This window comes from Bos indicus x Bos taurus, chromosome 28 (genome assembly GCF_003369695.1).
Source record: "Bos indicus x Bos taurus breed Angus x Brahman F1 hybrid chromosome 28, Bos_hybrid_MaternalHap_v2.0, whole genome shotgun sequence".
In the NCBI taxonomy this organism is placed as follows: Eukaryota; Metazoa; Chordata; class Mammalia; order Artiodactyla; family Bovidae; genus Bos; species Bos indicus x Bos taurus.
In genome coordinates, this window is record NC_040103.1 from 6,117,421 (window position 1) to 6,136,452 (window position 19,032).

Here is a 19,032-nt window from a genome sequence, read left to right on the forward strand (position 1 = left end):
GCCTGCAAATGGTTCTTTTGACTAGAAAAATATATTTATACTTCAAATGTGCTAGGGAGAAGGGCATGGAAGTGAGATTTTGAGAAGACATAAGATTTGGGAATTGTAATGTTAAGTCTCTTCATCACTCTCTGGACTTCTATTTCCTCACTTTAAATAATAAAATGAAGGGGCTGGGATAGGGGATGTGTAAAGTCTATTTCAGAACTAAAACTATTCTCTGAGTTTGTTTTATATTTATATTAAAGATCTGAATGCAGGGGGAAAGCCATTGTTTTAGCTGCAACCCTATGGTACCTGGAAGAATGTGAGCAAACTCTCCCACAGCAGTTGTTAATGATGCTTGGGAAACATTAAATTATAATAATGTACCTCCACCTCTGGATGCCCCTTCCATCAATAAAATAGAATCTCTTTGTAAGGGGTAATAAAAAATAGAAATCATGGTGTTTCCAGACATATAGAAAGCCCAGCTAATTAACTACTGAGCCATTTCTCCAGGGAGCAAATATTCTGGTTGATTCTGTATATCACTGTCAAATAGTTAAGTCAATGAGGGAGCCCATTTACATGTTACTTGCTACCATCTTGGATGAGTCAAAAAGAATATGAAATTAAAAGAGGAATAAAATTTAGTCCTCTAATTAATATTCCAGAGAACAATATTAAACCCCAGTCCCTCAATCTGCTTCAATCAAGTGAGAATAATAAAGATCATGGATATAAATACATATCAAGACCTATATAGAGAAACACATCCTCCGCAAGGCAGCTGACATGCTAAAATTGCTCACAAGAGCCCTTCAATCTATCACTGCTCAGCAGAGATAAAAGGGGAAAAAAATCAATTCCAGTAGTGCAAAGTGTAAGCATAAAAATCATAAACAAAAGCATCATTAAACAAGAAGTGGAATCATAGCTCTGGGTATATTAGGTTGAATGTGAGTGAGCTTTTTCTTTTTTCCTAAGGATCCCCTTGCCAATTTGTTCAATGTATTCATTCAATTCACGGCATTTAATAGGTGCTATCTTTTTTAAGTGGGGAGTCTATCTAAGACCATTAGAATACTCAGGACTCACAAATGAGAAGGGAGAAATGCAAATTGCTCTATTTTTAACTAAAAGGTGTTTCAAAACTGAGATAGAACATTAAGATTCTCTAACAACAGATCATGCTGTTTATTACAGGCGTGCTTGTTCTATGCTAAGCAAGAAAGTCAATACCTCTCTGAGATTAAATAAATCTTTCAAAGTACCCTAGTTTCACCTGGTAAAAAGCCTGTTTCAACATGTAAGTAAACCCCAGAGTCTTTGAAGTGTTCAGTCCCATAACAGAGTTGGCAGTGCGCTTTCAAAGTAGAATCTATTTACTCTGATCCAACAGTGACTTAAGCTGATGGCATGCCATAAACAGAAAGGAAAACAGAAATAAAAGTCTCAGCCCAGGATAATAAATAGATTTTATCTCTTGGACTGGCTCTGATCACTTGGTACTGGCTGCCTGTAATACGATCTGGGCATCTCAGAGCCCTACTGACATCAGTGAGCAAAAATGTTGTCATCAATTAGCAATTTCTGATATGAGGAAAGAACCGGACTTGGGGAGGTGAGGGAATGACTGTATATGTCCCACAGCTAAGTAAAAGTCCCAAAAGAGTTCTATCTTTTTGAATTCCAGTTTCTTCAATAGTTTCCAAAACCCTCTAAGAACTTTGCAAGAAAAAGTTATTTCATAATCCCAGGAGTGTACATTAATTTTGATGATATTTGAACTAGTTATAATGAACCTTGAACAATTGTCAAGGAAATTCCTTGGAGGTCCAGTGGTTAAGACTTGGCACGTTCATTGCAGGGGCTAGGGTTCAATCCCCAGTCGGGGAACTAAGATCTCTCCAAGCTGAGTGGAAGGGCCAAAAATAAAACAAATAAACCAAAAACATTTGTCAAATAAAATGGGTTTTTCAGAGCATATACCTTCTCCTTTAGAAATTAATCTAAGAAATCCAATGAGTTGCTCCTTTGTGGAAAGCATCCTGAGTTTGGAAGAATATTCTGTCTTCCATAGATTCAACCATGATACTATTATCAATGGAGTATTTTTCACTCTTAAATGAGGCTTACCTGGTCAAAAACATGAAGCATGAGACAAAGGTTCATCATAAGTCAAAGGTTTAGAGTAAGCAGGTGTATTTAATAGTGAGACACTGACAGAGAATCCGGAAGTGAGGTTTTCGGTCTGACCATTCATGGAGTGACTTGGGAAGTCAATTCATTGAACTTTTTAATGTCTTGTTTCCATCACAGCTGAGGCCATCAGCTTATCTATGGCACTCAACACCTTAGAGCTGATGACCTCTTATTGCTATAAGTTCCTTTCAGGTAACCAGTATTAGTGAGATGCTCATCATACTCACTGGGCAAAAAACATACATTTTTAGCCTTGCCTAAAAGGTTATCCGTAACTTTGATGCGTTCTGCTGAGATGTCCAGTCATCCCTGCCCTTCACCATCAGTAGGTTAATACCCTCACCTGCCATGGTCATTCATTCCTGACTCTGATGAAACCATTTCACATGCGTGACTTAGTCCACGGCAAGGTTCTCAGTCCAGTCGCAAAGATTCGAAGGTGGCACTGAACGGCCACCTCCTCTGACAAGTTTTCTCTTTTCTGATCATCTACGCATGTCCTCATCTTTGATGAATGTTAAATTCCTCAGGAGAAAAATGTGACTTTTTCTCCTTTCATATCTCTATAGTACCTGGCAAAGTCATGTCTAAACAAATAAATTCTGAATACCAGTGAATATGATCTTTTCAGCTTCTGCCTCAGTTCCAAAGAGTTTGCATGTTCCCATTTCCATCAACCAAGGAAAAGAATATTTCCATTGGATACTACTTGTGGCTTGTAGCTGAAAAGAAGGATGAAGTGTGGGGTGCTAGTGAATATGGCATGAGGAGCGCAGGGAACACTACTGAACAGAAAATAATCAACCAGGACCTACTATAGCAGAGGGGACTCTACTCAGCACTCTGAAATGACCTATATGGGAAAAGAATCTTAAAGAGAGTGGATATATGTATATGTATAACTGACTCACTTTACTGTATACTGAAACTAACGTAACATTATAAACCAATGATACTCCAATAAACTTTTTTTTTAAAGGAACACAAGAAACTAGCTTTTCCTCTCCACTAAATATCCAATAAATTTTCAAAAAGATAGAAATGTACATCTATACTGGGAACTAGAGAACGTACTTGTGCATAAGTCATAAGTTTTAAGGAATTTATGCCAGATCTTATCTTACAGATGAGACTAGTCTGAAAGAAAATTTTGACATCTAACACATGATCCAAATTACCATTCTCTATTTGAGAGAGACAGGATAGTGAACTGAGGAAGTAAGCGGAAAAATCTCACTAAATCCTTGCTGACATCAACTAAACCAGGGAGGGCTGGAGTTGGAGCGGGCCATGTGGTTGGCAGACACACAGTGCCTGGACTCGTACGTCTGTGCCCGGGAAAGCACCTGGACCCCTCTACTGTACTGGAGGCCATAGGTTTTATTTGGTCAGTTCGTGGGTTGGGATACTCGAGCAAAGAAAATGAAGTAAAGACAACCACTGCCCCAAGCATCCTATTCATATCTACTCCTTGGGATGAAGCTCCTTAAAGAACTATCTAAAACTCTATCAGTAACATATTTTTCTAGGGGAAAGAGACATCTGAGCTGGTTATACTGCTGTAACATTCTTTGTTTTGCTTTCTTCTCTTCTTGTATTTTAAACCTAAGACCTCTAGGTACATTTGCTCAAGGAGCCTTAAATATTTCTGACAGAAGCCAGCTCAGTTCCTACAGAGCATAAAACAAGTGTCCAACTGGGAAGACAGGTGATACAAACGCAGCGTGTGGTCAGGTATGGGCGTGATGGGACCTGTGAGCCTGGGGTAACTGTGACTTATGGTTGAGTTTTTGCAGGTTGTTACCAAATGGAAAGTTGCTGGTTTATCATAATTTCTCCACAAATATTTGTTGCTATTGGAATGAGAAACTCTAGAAACCACACCAGAACACAAAGGACCACTTAAAAATACAGAAAGATCATGAAAAAAAGAATGAGGGGCATGAAAGACAAACAAAAACAAAAGTACATTTCAAATGTAAAAGAGATCATATAAACACAAGCAATAACACCATTAATCAAGAAATAAGAGGAAGAAACTTAACCTATTTGTAAGAGTCTTCAGAATGACAGGTGTCATGGCATTCAGAAAGAGAGAGAGATCCAAGTCTAGTCACAGTCCACTGCTTTTTTCTAACCTTAGAAGATAAGAAAGACTTATGCAAGAATTCTGGAAAAATTAAAGTCTGTCTTATTTTTGTTCTCCTCAAAACTAAATATTGATGAATGATACTTCCATATCAGATGTAAAAATCCACAAGAGTATAGTCCACACTCTGACAAGAAAAAGCCAGGAATCTTACAGACTCTTAACTTCAAAATAACTGTAATTTGTGTTAAAAGATCAAGGAATTGATGGACAGCATTCATAAACGGAGGGGTGATTTCAAAAAAGAGACAGAAACTATATATAGGAATCAAACTGAAATGCTAGGAGTAAACAAAAAACCATGATGTAAGAGATTTTTAAAAATTCTTTTCCTTTATCCATCCACTTTTCATATAAGGGCACTAATCCCATGATGATGACCCAACATTCATGACCTTATATAAACCTACTTCCCAAGACCCCATCTCCAAATATCATCACATAGGGGGCTAAGGTTTGCAGGAGATACAGTTCAGTCCATAACAGTTCCTGAGGAGAAGTCAGATGTAATTCTTATCTTTCTTCTCCACAGGCAAGGTGTTCTTATCCACTGGTATCTTTCAATATTTTTTCATTATCTTTGATTTTCAGCAATTTAAATGTACCATGCATCAGTGTAGTTTTTTGGCATTTATCAGGCTTGGTGCTCTTTGAGCTTCCTAGATATGTGGTTTAGTGTCTGATATTAATCTGGGGACATTTTTAATTAATGTTAATTAATTCTTAATCTGGGGACACTCTTAATATAATCAGATTGATTATATTCTTTGCAGCCAAAGATGGAGAAGCTCTATACAGTCAGCAAAAACAAGACTAGGAGCTGACTGTGGCTCAGACCATGAACTCCTTATTGCCAAATTCAGACTTAAATTGAAGAAAGTAGGGAAAACCATTAGACCATTCAGGTATGACCTAAATCAAATCCCTTATGATTATACAGTGGAAGTGAGAAATAGATTTAAGGGACTAGTTCTGATAGATAGAGTGCCTGATGAACTATGGAATGAGGTTCGTGGCATTGTACAGGAGACAGGGATCAAGACCATCCCCATGGAAAAGAAATGCAAAAAAGCAAAATGACTGTCTGGGGAGGCCTTACAAATAGCTGTGAAAAGAAGAGAAGTGAAAAGCAAAGGAGAAAAGGAAAGATATAAGCATCTGAATGCAGAGTTCCAAAGAATAGCAACAAGAGATAAGAAAGGCTTCCTCAGCGATCAATGCAAAGAAATAGAGGAAAACAACAGAATGGGAAAGACTAGGGATCTCTTCAAGAAAATCAGAGATACCAAAGGAACATTTCATGCAAAGATGGGCTTGATAAAGGACAGAAATGGTATGGACCTAACAGAAGCAGAAGGTATTAAGAAGAGGTGGCAAGAATACACAGAAGAACTGTACAAAAAAGATCTTCACAACCCAGATAATCATGATGGTGTGATCACTGACCTAGAGCCAGACATCCTGGAATGTGAAATCAAGTGGGCCTTAGAAAGCATCACTACGAACAAAGCTAGTGGAGGTGATAGAATTCCAGTTGAGCTATTCCAAATCCTGAAAGATGATGCTGTGAAAGTGCTGCACTCAATATGCCAGCAAATTTGGAAAACTCAGCAGTGGCCACAGGACTGGAAAAGGTCAGTTTTCATTCCAATCCCAAAGAAAGGCAATGCCAAAGAATGCTCAAACTACCGCACAATTGCACCCATCTCACACGCTAGTAAAGTAGTGCTCAAAATTCTCCAAGCCAGGCTTCAGCAATATGTGAACCGTGAACTTCCTGATGTTCAAGCTGGTTTTAGACAAGGCAGAGGAACCAGAGATCAAATTGCCAACATCCACTGGATCATGGAAAAAGCAAGAGAGTTCCAGAAAAACATCTATTTCTGCTTTATTGACTATGCCAAAGCCTTTGACTGTGTGGATTACAATAAACTGTGGAAAATTCTGAAAGAGATGAGAATACCAGACCACCTGATCTGCCTCTTGAGAAATTTGTATGCAGGTCAAGAAGCAACAGTTAGAACTGGACATGGAACAACAGACTGGTTCCAAATAGGAAAAGGAGTACGTCAAGGCTGTATATTGTCACCCTGTTTATTTAACTTATATGCAGAGTACATCATGAGAAATGCTGGACTGGAAGAAGCACAAGCTGGAATCAAGATTGCTGGGAGAAATATCAATAACCTCAGATATGCAGATGACACCACCCTTATGGCAGAAAGTGAAGAGGAACTTAAAAGCCTCTTGATGAAAGTGAAAGTGGAGAGTGAAAAAGTTGGCTTAAAGCTCACCATTCAGAAAACGAAGATCATGGCATCCGGTCCCATCACTTCATGGGAAATAGATGGGGAAACAGTGGAAACAGTGACAGACTTTATTTTTCTGGGCTCCAAAATCACTGCAGATGGTGACTGCAGCCATGAAATTAAAAGACGCTTACTCCTTGGAAGGAAAATTATGACCAACCTAGATAGCATATTCAAAAGCAGAGACATTACTTTGTCAACAACGTTTCGTCTATTCAAGGCTATGATTTTTCCTGTGGTCATGTATGGATGTGAGAGTTGGACTGTGAAGAAGGCTGAGCGCCGAAGAATTGATGCTTTGGAACTGTGGTGTTGGAGAAGACTCTTGAGAGTCCCTTGGACTGCAAGGAGATCCAACCAGTCCATTCTGAAGGAGATCAGTCTTAGGTGTTCATTGGAAAGACTGATGCTAAAGCTGAAACTCCAGTACTTTGGCCACCTGATGTGAAGAGTTGACTCATTGGAAAAGACTCTGATCCTGGGAGGGATTGGGGGCAAGAGGAGAAGGGGACAACAGAGGATGAGATGGCTGGATGGCATCACTGACTCGATGGACGTGAGTCTGAGTGAACTCCTGGAGTTGGTGCTGGACAGGGAGGCCTGGTGTGCTGCGATTCATGGGGTCGCAAAGAGTTGGACACGACTGAGCGACTGATCTGATCTGATCTGATTCTTAATCACAGTCCATTCTTTCTTCTCTAGTACATCCATTACACATTAGTTATACCTCTTGTAGTTGTCCCAAAGCTCTTGGATATTCTGGGGTTTTTTCAGTCTTCTTTCTCTCTGCTTTTCCATTTTGAAAGTTTCTATTGACGTATCCTTAACTCAGAGATTCTTTCCAAGGTCATGTCCAATCTACTTATAAGCCCACCAAGGGCATTCTTCGTTTCTGTTAGAGTGCTTTTAATCACCAGCATTTCTTCTTGGTTCTTTCTTGGAATTTCCACCTCTCTGCTTACACTGTGTGTCTGTTCTTGCTTGCAGTCCACTTTATACATCGGCACCTTTAGCATGCTAATCATGCTGCTGCTGCTGCTGCTGCTAAGTCACTTCAGTCGTGTCCGACTCTGTGCAACCCCATAGATGGCAGCCCAACAGGCTCCCCCTGTCCATGGGATTCTCCAGGCAAGAATACTGGAGTGGGTTGCCATTTCCTTCTCCAATGCATGAAAGTGAAAGTGAAGTCGCTCAGTCATGTCTGACTCTTAGCAACCCTCTGGACTGCAGCCTACCAGGCTCCTCCATCCATGGGATTTTCCAGGCAAGAGTATTGGAGTGGGGTGCCATTGCCTTCTCCAAGAATGCTAATCATAGTTGCTTTAAATTCCCTGTCTGATAATTCCAATATCCTTGTCATATCTAGGTCTGGTTCCAATGCTTGATATTTCTCTTCAAACTGTGTGTTTTGCTTTTCAGTATGCCTTGTAATTTTTTTTCTTGGTAGCCAAACATGTAAGACATAAAAGGAAGTATGGTAAACAGACTTTTAGTAATAGGTATTAATGTGTGAGGGTAGGGAAACTCTACAGTCCAGTGATTAGTTCCGTATTTTGGTGACCCTGCGCCTCTAGACAGTAAGCTTCACAAGTGCTTCTGAGTCCCATCCCCACCTTAGGTGAAATAGAATGGAAAGAATGGACTGGGCTGGAATTGGGTATTTCCCTTTCCCCACATGGAAGGCTGGAGCCAAACTGGAGTTTGGCATTGCCCTTCCTCCAGGTCCATTCAGCTCTGGAAAAATCCCAGTACTTTAGGCTACAGTAAAATCTTAAGGCAGGCTTGGTTAAGAAGAACAGAATACTCTGCTATATTTCAAAATTGTTACTCTTCCCCCTCCACCTACTGAAAGCAGGAGGATTCTTCTCCAATTATTCACTGTTGAGCTCAAGGGGGTGCAACTCACAAGAGTGTGGGGCTTTCTAACAACTGGATTCACTTGGGGTTATTAACTCTCAGACTTGTCTACACTGAGCCTTCAGCAATTTGTAAGCCACAGTTCAGGTTTTCCTCCTCTTGGTCCTGGTTCTTACAGAGGTTTCTGTTCCTGGGCTCCTGCTGCAGTAAGTTTTGGTTCTCTGTATTTACCTGTCTATCTCTCCAATTTTGGAGGCAGGAATTGATCAAAACTTACATTTATCAAAACTTGTGCTCAGCTGTGTCTAACTCTCTGTGACTCCATGAACTGTAGCCTGCCAAGCTCCTCTGTCCATGGAATTTTCCAGGCAAAAATACTGGAGCTGGTTGCCATTTCCTTCTCCAGGGGATCTGCCAGATCCAGGGATCAAACCTGAATCTCCTGAGTCTCCTGCATTGGCAGGTGGATTCTTTACCACTGTGCCACCTGGAAAACTCTTTATCAAAACTTATCAAATTATGTATATTAAAAATATGGGTTCTACAGCATACAAATTATATCTCAATGAACCAGAATTTCGAAAAATTAATGAAAATTAAATGTATAAGCAAACAAAGACTGGAACATAACAGAACAAACTATAAAGGGTCCTGCAGAGAAAAGCTTGTGATCCCCAAATTTTATAGGCAGTTATTTTACCAAAGAGCAGTAGAAAGAGGTTTTCAGAAAATACCTTAGTAATTTTGCTGAATGGAATACCTGGGTCCTATGATAGAATAAAGAAATGTAGGTTCTTTCAAAAGAAAGAACCCAGAAACACTGATTAATTATATAATTGTTGTTCTATGTGACAAATATATATGTGATGACAAACAGATCCACCAGAAGTATAAAGGTGAAGGCAAACAGATCCACCAAAAGCTGTATGCTACCCTCATTGTATTGGGAAAAGGAGCCCTCTCCTCTTCCTTTTTTTAATGTAAAAGAAGATAATCATATGAAAAGGAAGGAAAGAGTGAAGGAGGGAATTATGCCATTGATTATCCCAGAGAAATTCAACTGTGATGCATTGGAAGATGACATTACTGAATTCCTCTCTTCCACAAAGAGGAATAAACAGTTATATTGCTGCCACTGATACTGATGAGTTTAATATGATTTTAAATTAAAATTTTTTTCAAAAGTCAGTTAACAAATGCCATATACTATCTATTTAAAGCCCTTTGGAACATATATCATTTACTCTTTTGCATTTAATTTTTATTTTATCAAAGACGTACTTGTGGTGTAACACATTAAAGGCAGAGTGTCCATAAAGTCAAGAAATAAGTATACTATCAATCAATCTCTTTTTTACTGATTGAAGATGGCCCTGAACGTGTTATGTTTCAGACTTCACGGACCCTCTGCAGCTCTGCATGTAGCAGTGAGCAGCAGTGGTCCTCGGCCCACATCAGCCATCTCTTTGCTCTAATTCTTGCTGCCTGAAGGCAGTGACTTTCAGCTGTTTCTTCTTCACCTATTTGCCTCCATATTTCCAAATAACATGCTTGTTTTGTTATTTCTTGACTTTTTTCAACTTCAGATATTATTTGCTGACTTTCTAACATGCAAGACAAGATTAAGACCTCTGCAAAGTCAAATAGGCACACACACACACACACATACACTTCATCTCCCCCTATTCTGCTATTATAGTTGCAACTGTTATTCAGACTGTCATAAATACAACATATTATTCACAGCTGAGCCATGTACTGACCATATATTTCTTTTCTGATACCAATTGTTCTTTTCCAAAAGTTACTATCTTGTGTTTTTTTAATCTTCCTAGGTTTCCCTTGCTGCCAGCCTGGGTTTTAACTTTCTCCATCTGAATAAATCTATGGTCCTTCTGTTTTCTGGATTCTAAAATTTTTTGCTATCATATCCATTCCTGTTCTCTGTCCATAAAGCTGTATGCAATTGTATCCTTTTACCGTCTTCTGAGTGGTATTTCAGACGGAAGCATCAGTAAGAAAGTGGGGGCCTGTCAACTGCCATGTTAAGCCAAAGCCCCTCCCAGTGTCAGTAACTGACTGGGCCAGGCAGACACCTGCAAGAGCGGGGGGGTTCAGACCAGGTGGGCTTTGTGGTCAGTAGCAAATCAGGTATCTTAATGCACCTTCTAGATCACTGAGGCCTCATCCTCCAGGCCCTGTTACTCCTGATGTGCTCAGATCCCATTCCTCTGGTAACTGGAGGAGAGGTTTGTTTACTTAAAATACGGTTAATTCAATGGATGTGAGAAGAAGGCCCGTGGCCTTGCACCTACCTTCACGGCACTGAAGCAGAACACGTGCAGCAGGGCCGCGGCGGACGCACTCCGGGCCACGCTGTAAACAGCTGACGGCAACCCCGAAACGGCTGGAACACAAACAACAAGAGTTCCCTGCTGGACGGCAGGTCTCACAGTCCACACATACGGCAGAAAGTGAAGCTGGTAACGTTCAAATGCAAAATGCCTGCCCCAGGGGCAAAGAATCAGTCCACAGGGCAGCCACAAAGCACTGGGTGACGCTTACCACAAGAAAGACACTGACCTTTAACTGAACACTCAGCAAGACCACAGTTAGAAAGAACTTTTGATGACTTTTAGAAGACTGTGAACCAGTCATCGTGGAGGTGGGGAGACCTTGTTGCTTATAGTTGGAAGCTCCTGGCCCAGGAAAGATCAGGGATGTGATTTCAGTAGAAGAAAGGAGAGAGACAGACAGACAAATATGGAGATGGAAATTAGACACAGATAGGGATAGATAGATAGATAGATAGATGATGGATGAATAGATAGATGAGAGACAGATGAAAGACAGATGATAGATGGATGAATAAATAAACAGATGAATAGATGTATAGATAGATGGGTGGATGAATGGTAGCTAGGTAGATGAATAGACAGATACATAGATATTAATAGATGAATAGATGACAGATGGATAGATGAAAGATAGACAATAGATGGATACATACATAGATATATAGAGATGGATGAATAGATAGCTAGATAGTTTAATAAATAGATGGATAAATGAATGGATAGATAAACAGAACAAGCCAGCACTCCTGTGTGTGTAGATGTGTGTATATGTGTGTGTGCATGTATACAAGGAGGAAGTAGCTGTAACAGATCACCCGCTACGCTCTAATGCTTTATGTACATGACTTCATGAAATCCTCACAGCAACCCCATGAGATCAGTGTGTTAGTTTCCATTCAGATAGGAGTAAGCTTTAAAGGTGAGAAATCCGGGTAATGTCTCCAAGTAAGCATTGGTGAAGCTTCACCCACCTTGATCAGAAAGTAAGGAACACACCAAATGAAAGGGCACAGGTCACCTGTCTGTACAGGCCTACACACGACACACACTCACAGTGTCACACCCACATCTCCCAAACTAACTCATTCAGGCACGTGCTCAAATGCACATGCTCACATGCTAACCTCCACTCACTCACATTCACACACATTAACACATACAGCTTTTCCAACGAAAAATTAGAGGGTCCCTAAACCAAGCCCAAGCTTCCCTGGTGGCTCAGATGGTAAAGAATCTGCCTGTGATGCAGAAGACCTGGGTTCAATCCCTGGGTCTGGAAGATCCCCCGGAGAAGGAAATGGTAACCCACTCCAATATTCTTGCCTGGAGAACCCCATGGACAGAGGAGCCTACTTAGCCATATTCCACGGGGTTGCAAGGAATTGGACACGATGGAGCAACTCACAGTTTCAGTTTTAAACCAAATCCAAAGCTCATAGAATTCTACGCATCCCCATTTTCTGCTTGTGTCAAGCCAGGTGGGCCACTTTCAGTCTGGCCAGATGAATCTAGAAGGACCCACAATCAATCTAACCAACCCAAGCTGAAGTCCTTTAAGGGTGAAGACAAAGGAAACCTAACTGTCCAGGTTTCATTCCATGCCTGAGGCTATTTAGCCCTTATCTGAACTTGAGACTTTTTTACAGAAAGAACAGAATGTAAAAGACTTACCAGAACCTCCAAAAAACAGCATGTCAATTTGCTCCAAAAGATAAATGCAGAAAGTGTTGATCTGCGGGAAGAGTCCAAGGAGGGAGATTGCAGGGAAGCAATAGAGAAATACTGAAAGCGAACAGACAAAATTGACAGTGAGCACGCAGGAACAAGGGCCCAGGTTCCATCACAATCCCACCTCCCTCCCACCTTTCAGCCTAATCCACCCCACGCAGGTCCTGGAGACACTATGGCCTCTTCTCCCCCAGCCACTGACAGAGGCTGAGGCCGAACCAAACACAGGCCTTGGAAGTAACAGAAGGGGCTGCTGAAGGAGAGGCCAGCAGGCTGGCCCACGACTAAGCGGACACTTGCGGATGGTAGGTAGAGAGTAGACTGGCCTTTAGTTTGCAAGGACTGACTTGAACTTGGGGGAGATGAGACAGGAGAAAGAGGACCAGGAAAATGACAGGAACGTGCAAAACCCAAGGCCAGTCATTAGGGGATCCCTTCCTGCAAGACTACTGGCTTTGTCACTTCAAGGGCTTGAGCTGTTGTGTCTTCTCTGTTCTCACTGCAACCTCAGAGCTCAGTCAGAACCCACAGAGGAGCAAGGGAAGGTAAGGTGGCAGTTAACCAAGAAACGCCATCACCATGATGCTACGACACTGAAGGACCTGCTTCTCGGGTGCAGCAGGTCACCGGGAGGTGAAGCAGGCCCTGCCTGAGAAGAGGAAGACTGCGGGCTCCCAAACCGTCACAGCGCAACTGGATGAAACATACACATTACGGGCTTCCCTGGGGGCTCAGATGGTACAGAATCTGCCCGCAGCATGGGAGACCTGGGTTCCATCCCTGGGTCAGGAAGACTCCCTGGAGAAGGGAATGGTAACACACTCCAGTATTCTTGCCTGGAGAATCCCATGGACAGAGGAGCCTAGTGGGCTACAGTTCACGGGGTTGCAAAGAGTCAGAAACGACTGAGCGACTAACTCCTTCTACACATTATAATTCAAAATCTCACAGAGATCATTAGTTCGGGGAAACAACATATAGTCAAGCTGCATTTTATAGCAACTTAGCCCTCATTCTCTCTTTCTCAATTCTATTTTTTCAGTTAGGTTTCATAGAAACACAGAAACTCCCATTAGTGCTGGTACAATACATCTACCTTTCTGTCTCAGTTTATTGGGTGGAAAGTCAATGAAGTTTAATACTGGTAAACCTTAGTAAAACTAGGGAAATTTGATTTGAAATCTAAGACGCCTAAACATGGAACTATGTCCAAACCCCATACATAAACCACAGTGAACAGTGCACGCAGGAAGGATGGGGACCGTGTTTCAGCTATTTCTGAAGAACCAGAAATGCAAAACTTTCCACAGTGAAATCGTAGGGATGAGAGTATTTGTGTGTCCCATTATGTGGAAAATAGTGGGTTAACGCCACTATAATAATATGGGATAAACCCCACTACAACAATACCAAAAAAACTGTTCTAACATTGCGTGGAGGTAAAATTTTACGCAACAAATATGGCTATGACAAACAAGCCTTTGCTTGGGATTGGAGCCATATTTTGACATACATGGTGATTTTGTTGTAATGTTTTCTGTCACAAGATTTTAACTATATTGTGAAAATCTAGAGATCTGTGAGTAACATGCTTCTCAATCAAAGTTGGCAATAACAAGGGGTAGTGGTAGGGATGGATTTGGAGTTTGGGGTTAGCAGATGCAAACTATTATATATAGGATGGATAATGGCCAACAAAGGTTCATATGGTTAAAGCTCTGGGTTTTCCAGTAGTCATACACAGAAGTGAGCTGTGTGTGACTTACCATAAAGAAAGCTGAGTGCCAAAGAATTGATGCTTTTGTTTTTTTTTTTTTTTTTTTTTTTTTTTTTCTTCTTCTTTACCTTTATTTTATTTATTTTTTTTTTTATTCTTCCAATTTTATTTTATTTTTAAACTTTACATAATTGTATTAGTTTTGCCAAATATCAAAATGAATCTGCCACAGGTATACATGTGTTCCCCATCCCGAACCCTCCTCCCTCCTCCCTCCCCATACCATCCCTCTGGGCCGTCCCAGTGCACCAGCCCCAAGCATCCAGCATCATGCCTCGAACCTGGACTGGCAACTCGTTTCCTACATGATATTTTACATGTTTCACTGCCATTCTCCCACATCTTCCCACCCTCTCCCTCTCCCACAGAGTCCATAAGACTGTTCTATACATCAGTGTCTCTTTTGCTGTCTCGTACACCGGGTTATGATGCTTTTGAATTGTAGTGATGGAAAAGACTCTTGAGAATCCCCTGGACAACAAGGAGAAACCAGTCAATCCTAAAGAAAATCAACCCTGAATATTCATTGGAAGGACTGATGCTGAAGCTGAAGCTCCAATACTCTGACCACCTTAAGTGAAGAGCCGACTCACTGGGAAAGACTCTGGTACTGGGAAAGAAGACTGAGGGCAAAAGGAGAAGGGGACAACAGAGGATGAGATGGTTGGATGGCATCACTGACACAATGGACATGAGTCTGAGAAAACTCCGGGAGATGGTGAAGGACAGGAAGCGTGGACTGCTACAGTCCATGGGGTCACAAAGAGTAAGACACAACTTAGTGACTAAACAACAACAACCAAACAACCAGGCCCTACTGTATAGCACAAGGAACCATATTCAATATTCTGTGATAATAGATATCCACTAGTATGGATGTGAGAGTTGGACTATGAAGAAAGCTGAGTGCTGAAGAATTGATGCTTTTGAACTGTGGTATTGGAGAAGACTCTTGAGAGTCCCTTGGACTGCAAGGAGATCCAACCAGTCCATTCTGAAAGAGATCAGCCCTGGGATTTCTTTGGAAGGAATGATGCTAAAGCTGAAACTCCAGTACTTTGGCCACCTCATGCGAAGAGTTGACTCATCGGAAAAGACTCTGATGCTGGGAGGGATTGGGGGCAAGAGGAGAAGGGGACGACAGAGGATGAGATGGCTGGACAGCATCACCGACTCAATGGACGTGAGTCTGGGTGAACTCCGGGAGTTGGTGATGGACAGGGAGGCCTGGCGTGCTGCAAATCATGGGGTCACAAAGAGTCGGACACGACTGAGCGACTGAACTGAACTGAACTGAGTCATAACCACATACAACAATTTGTTTTCTCAGTTTTTATATGAAAGGAAAGATAGAAGAAATAAAGAGAAAGTTAATGGTAGGACATACAGTTTTGAGCATCAAAATGTTAACTTATCTAATTTCAAGAAAACCGACTAGTTTTTCTTAACTTCAGGATTCAAAACCCAGCAGTGAAGATTAGATGGTTTGTTGCATTCTTCATGACCAGGATAGGCGCAGAGAAAGGGCGCAATGAGATTTCATTACTTCAAAAACCATACCAAGAATGAAGAACTACAGGGAAAAAATTTTTGGCTGTGAAATAATACAATAATGGCAGCCAAATACTGGAAATGCAGGTAGACAAGTATTTTCTACGAGAATACATTAGGCTGGGACCCTCTGGTGGTGCAGTGGCTGAGACTCCATGTTCCCAACGCAGGGGGCTGGGGTTCCATCTCTGGTCAAGGAACTTGATCTCACAGGCTGCAAGCAAGAATTTGCATGCCACAACTAAGACCCAGCATAGCCAAATAAATACATAATAAATAGAATAAATATTAACAAAAGAAATACATTAGGCAATAACACCCAAACTAATAAAGTGGAAAGAAGTGGAACACGATGAAGGATGGCAGGAGGAAAATAAAATGATACAAGATACCAGAAGTTCTAACCGATGATGCTCTGGCCACACCTGTGGAGTAGGAGCAGAAGGACACAGCAGAGGAAGGAGAGCAGACGACGGGGAGCCCAGGATTTAGGTCATCCCCAGGCGGAAGTAGAGAAGGAAGTGTCTCGTCTTTAAAGTCAGAGTGGAAGAGGTGAATGAAAACGCCGCCCAAACCTCGTGGCATTAGTAGGACGACTGGAAAATTCCACCTGAAGTTGCTGAAATGAATTTGTCTTTTTTCCCAGAAGTGAAAAATAAACAAATTCCTGTGTTTGTTGGCAATTTTCCCTGTGAACAAAGATTTTTTTCTTAGTGTACTGCTGGGAGGGTGTGTAATTTTCTCTCATATCCTGCCTACTCCTCATGTTCCCTAATAATTACCATAAATGCAGAAACTTCTGGTACAGTGCCATTTCTTTTCAAGCACAGGGTATAAATAAAAATATTGGAACTTGCTCCTTTCTTATGTTGAATGTGAAGAATAATATTCATTACTATATTTGCAGGTTGGGGTGGGGGGAGGTGGGCAGAATTAAAATAACATGGAAATAAAACCAAGGAAAAGACCCTGATGCTGGGAAAGATTGAGGGCAAGAGGAGAAGCAGGTGACAAAGGCTGAGATGGCTGGATGGCATCACCCACTCAATGGACCTGAGTTTGAACAAACTCCGGGAGATAGTGAAGGACAGGAAAGCCTGGCGTGCTGCAGCCCATGGGGTCGCAGAGTTGGACACGACTGAGCGACTGAACAGCAACAACATGAACTCGGTATGACTGCAAACCCTGTGTGTCTCCTACACGTCATATCTGTGTTTTAGCGAATGGTCCTGTCATGGATTACTGGGGCCAAGAGACAAGTCTTTACACAAGACATGAAAATGTGCATCTCAGTGTGCAGGTGAGAGTGGATCCCTCTCAGTCACTGGTTACAAAACCTCCATTATCTCCAAGGGTTACGTCACTGAAGCTGCGTTAGTGCAGGTAGCAGGTGATGGTCCTAAAGACTAAAACAAAATGTCAAACTCTCAAGTCTGAAAAGGACCCATTCAGTACGTGGAACCCTTCTGTAAGTGATGCTGTCTCATCTTGCCCGAGTTCTTCTAGTTACTACTTCCAGAACTAATTATCACAGCTCCTCCAACAGAACATAAAACCTCTCCCGTTCCAATCTGGCAGCCTTTTAACCACCTGCAGCCACCGTGTGTGCCCCCAGGACCCAAGCATTTTCTCTCTTGGCTGGACAGCCCTATTCCCTTGCCCCATGTGAAGACCCCGTGAAGCCCATGTGGCCACACTTCTTAGAGCACACTCTGGCATTGTTACTGCTCTTCTTGAAATACAGTACTAGAGACTGCAGACCTCTTGGCGTTCTCATCCAAAGGATGATTACAAAGCCAGTCACACTCATAGGCTTTTGTTGAAGTTACCCAAATGCAAAGTAATAAAAATTTCAGCCCAGAGGTCAGCAAAGGAAATGAGCACTAGAAAGGTCTTTCACCTTACTCATGGAGGAAAAAAGAAAGACTTTCTCCTTATAATGAAAAAGAAGTGATATTCTGAACATGAAAAGATCATAAAAGAGAAATACATTATGTAAGAATATCACTCTGAAGGTTTCTATTTCCTGAATTCACCCCTCAGCCTACAAAACCAACTAGTCCCACCACTGACTTTGTCTTTCTTCTTGTGTCAGTTTCATTCTCCAGGTTCCTTATCTCTTGGAAGGTTCCTTATCTCTCCACTGTCTGGTAGGTGGATTACAGCTCACTGCAAGACTGGTGAAGTGGTTTGGTGTAGAGCTGTTCCTTATCACTGCACTTTCTCCTCCTCCTATTGTTCTGATGTTCTCTTCTCACGTCCCCTGTGGCAGAGCTTCTCCAACCTCCCCATCTGCCCAATGGCCACTAAACTCACCTCCTACCCCTGGCTCGCTTTCAACCCCCTCTGCCCTGGCAGGCAGAATAAGGCAGCAGATATTACATCTTCTCTTCCTGCTCCTCTTCCTCTGCCGCCTCTCTATGCTCTGGTAGGTTGGTGGTCTGAGCAGAAACCAAGAGCGGCAGTGGGGAACAGAGATATTACCCAGAAAGCACAACTCCAGGCACTATTTCACACACTCCAGCCTCAGTCAGAAGAGGACCTCTTCCTCAGCATGAAGAGCACACGAGCATCTTCGGGCCCACACTCAGTTTCTATTTTTCTCCTGTCCTTTCTCTTAGATGCTCCTTGTTGAATGGGTTAAATTGCGCCCTTCCAAAAGATGTCAGAGTCCTAACCCCAAGGACCTGTGAACGGGACTTTATGTGGAGATGAGGGTCTTTGCAGATTACCATTACGATGAGATCATTAGAATGGGCTTTAATCTAATATGACTGAAATCCTTATAAACGGGAAATTCGGATACAAAGACAGATACACACAAAAAGGGACAATGAATAATGTGAAGAGATACAAGGACGAGAGGGCCACTGACAGGCCGAGGAGAGAGCCTGGAGAATATCTTCCGCTTGTGCTCTCAGAGATGTTAGACCTCTGGCCTCCAGAACGAGTAGACACACACTTCTGTTGTTCCGAGCCACCCATCTGTGGTACTTTGTCAGGACATTAAAACTCTCCCTTTTCTTCCTAATAACCTTTTGTTTTCCCTGAAGCTTTTTCTTTCTCTTCTTGCTAACTCTGAACCTAACAATGTCAGCGGCTATAAACTACTCAGAT

The 19,032-nt window shown here is 41.8% G+C and overlaps 1 protein-coding gene across 2 annotated transcripts in view; it reads right to left on the reverse strand.

Moving 5' to 3' along the window:
• Positions 1 to 19,032, reverse strand: part of PCNX2 (pecanex 2) — a 338,376-nt gene that overhangs the window by 228,229 nt on the left and 91,115 nt on the right. For both annotated transcript variants that reach the window (XM_027530589.1, XM_027530588.1), the window contains 2 exons: positions 12,531 to 12,641; positions 10,818 to 10,909 (listed from right to left, as the gene is read on the reverse strand). In XM_027530589.1, coding sequence (XP_027386390.1) covers positions 10,818 to 10,909; positions 12,531 to 12,641 — 203 coding nt within the window. The remainder of the gene's footprint in view (positions 1 to 10,817; positions 10,910 to 12,530; positions 12,642 to 19,032) is intronic.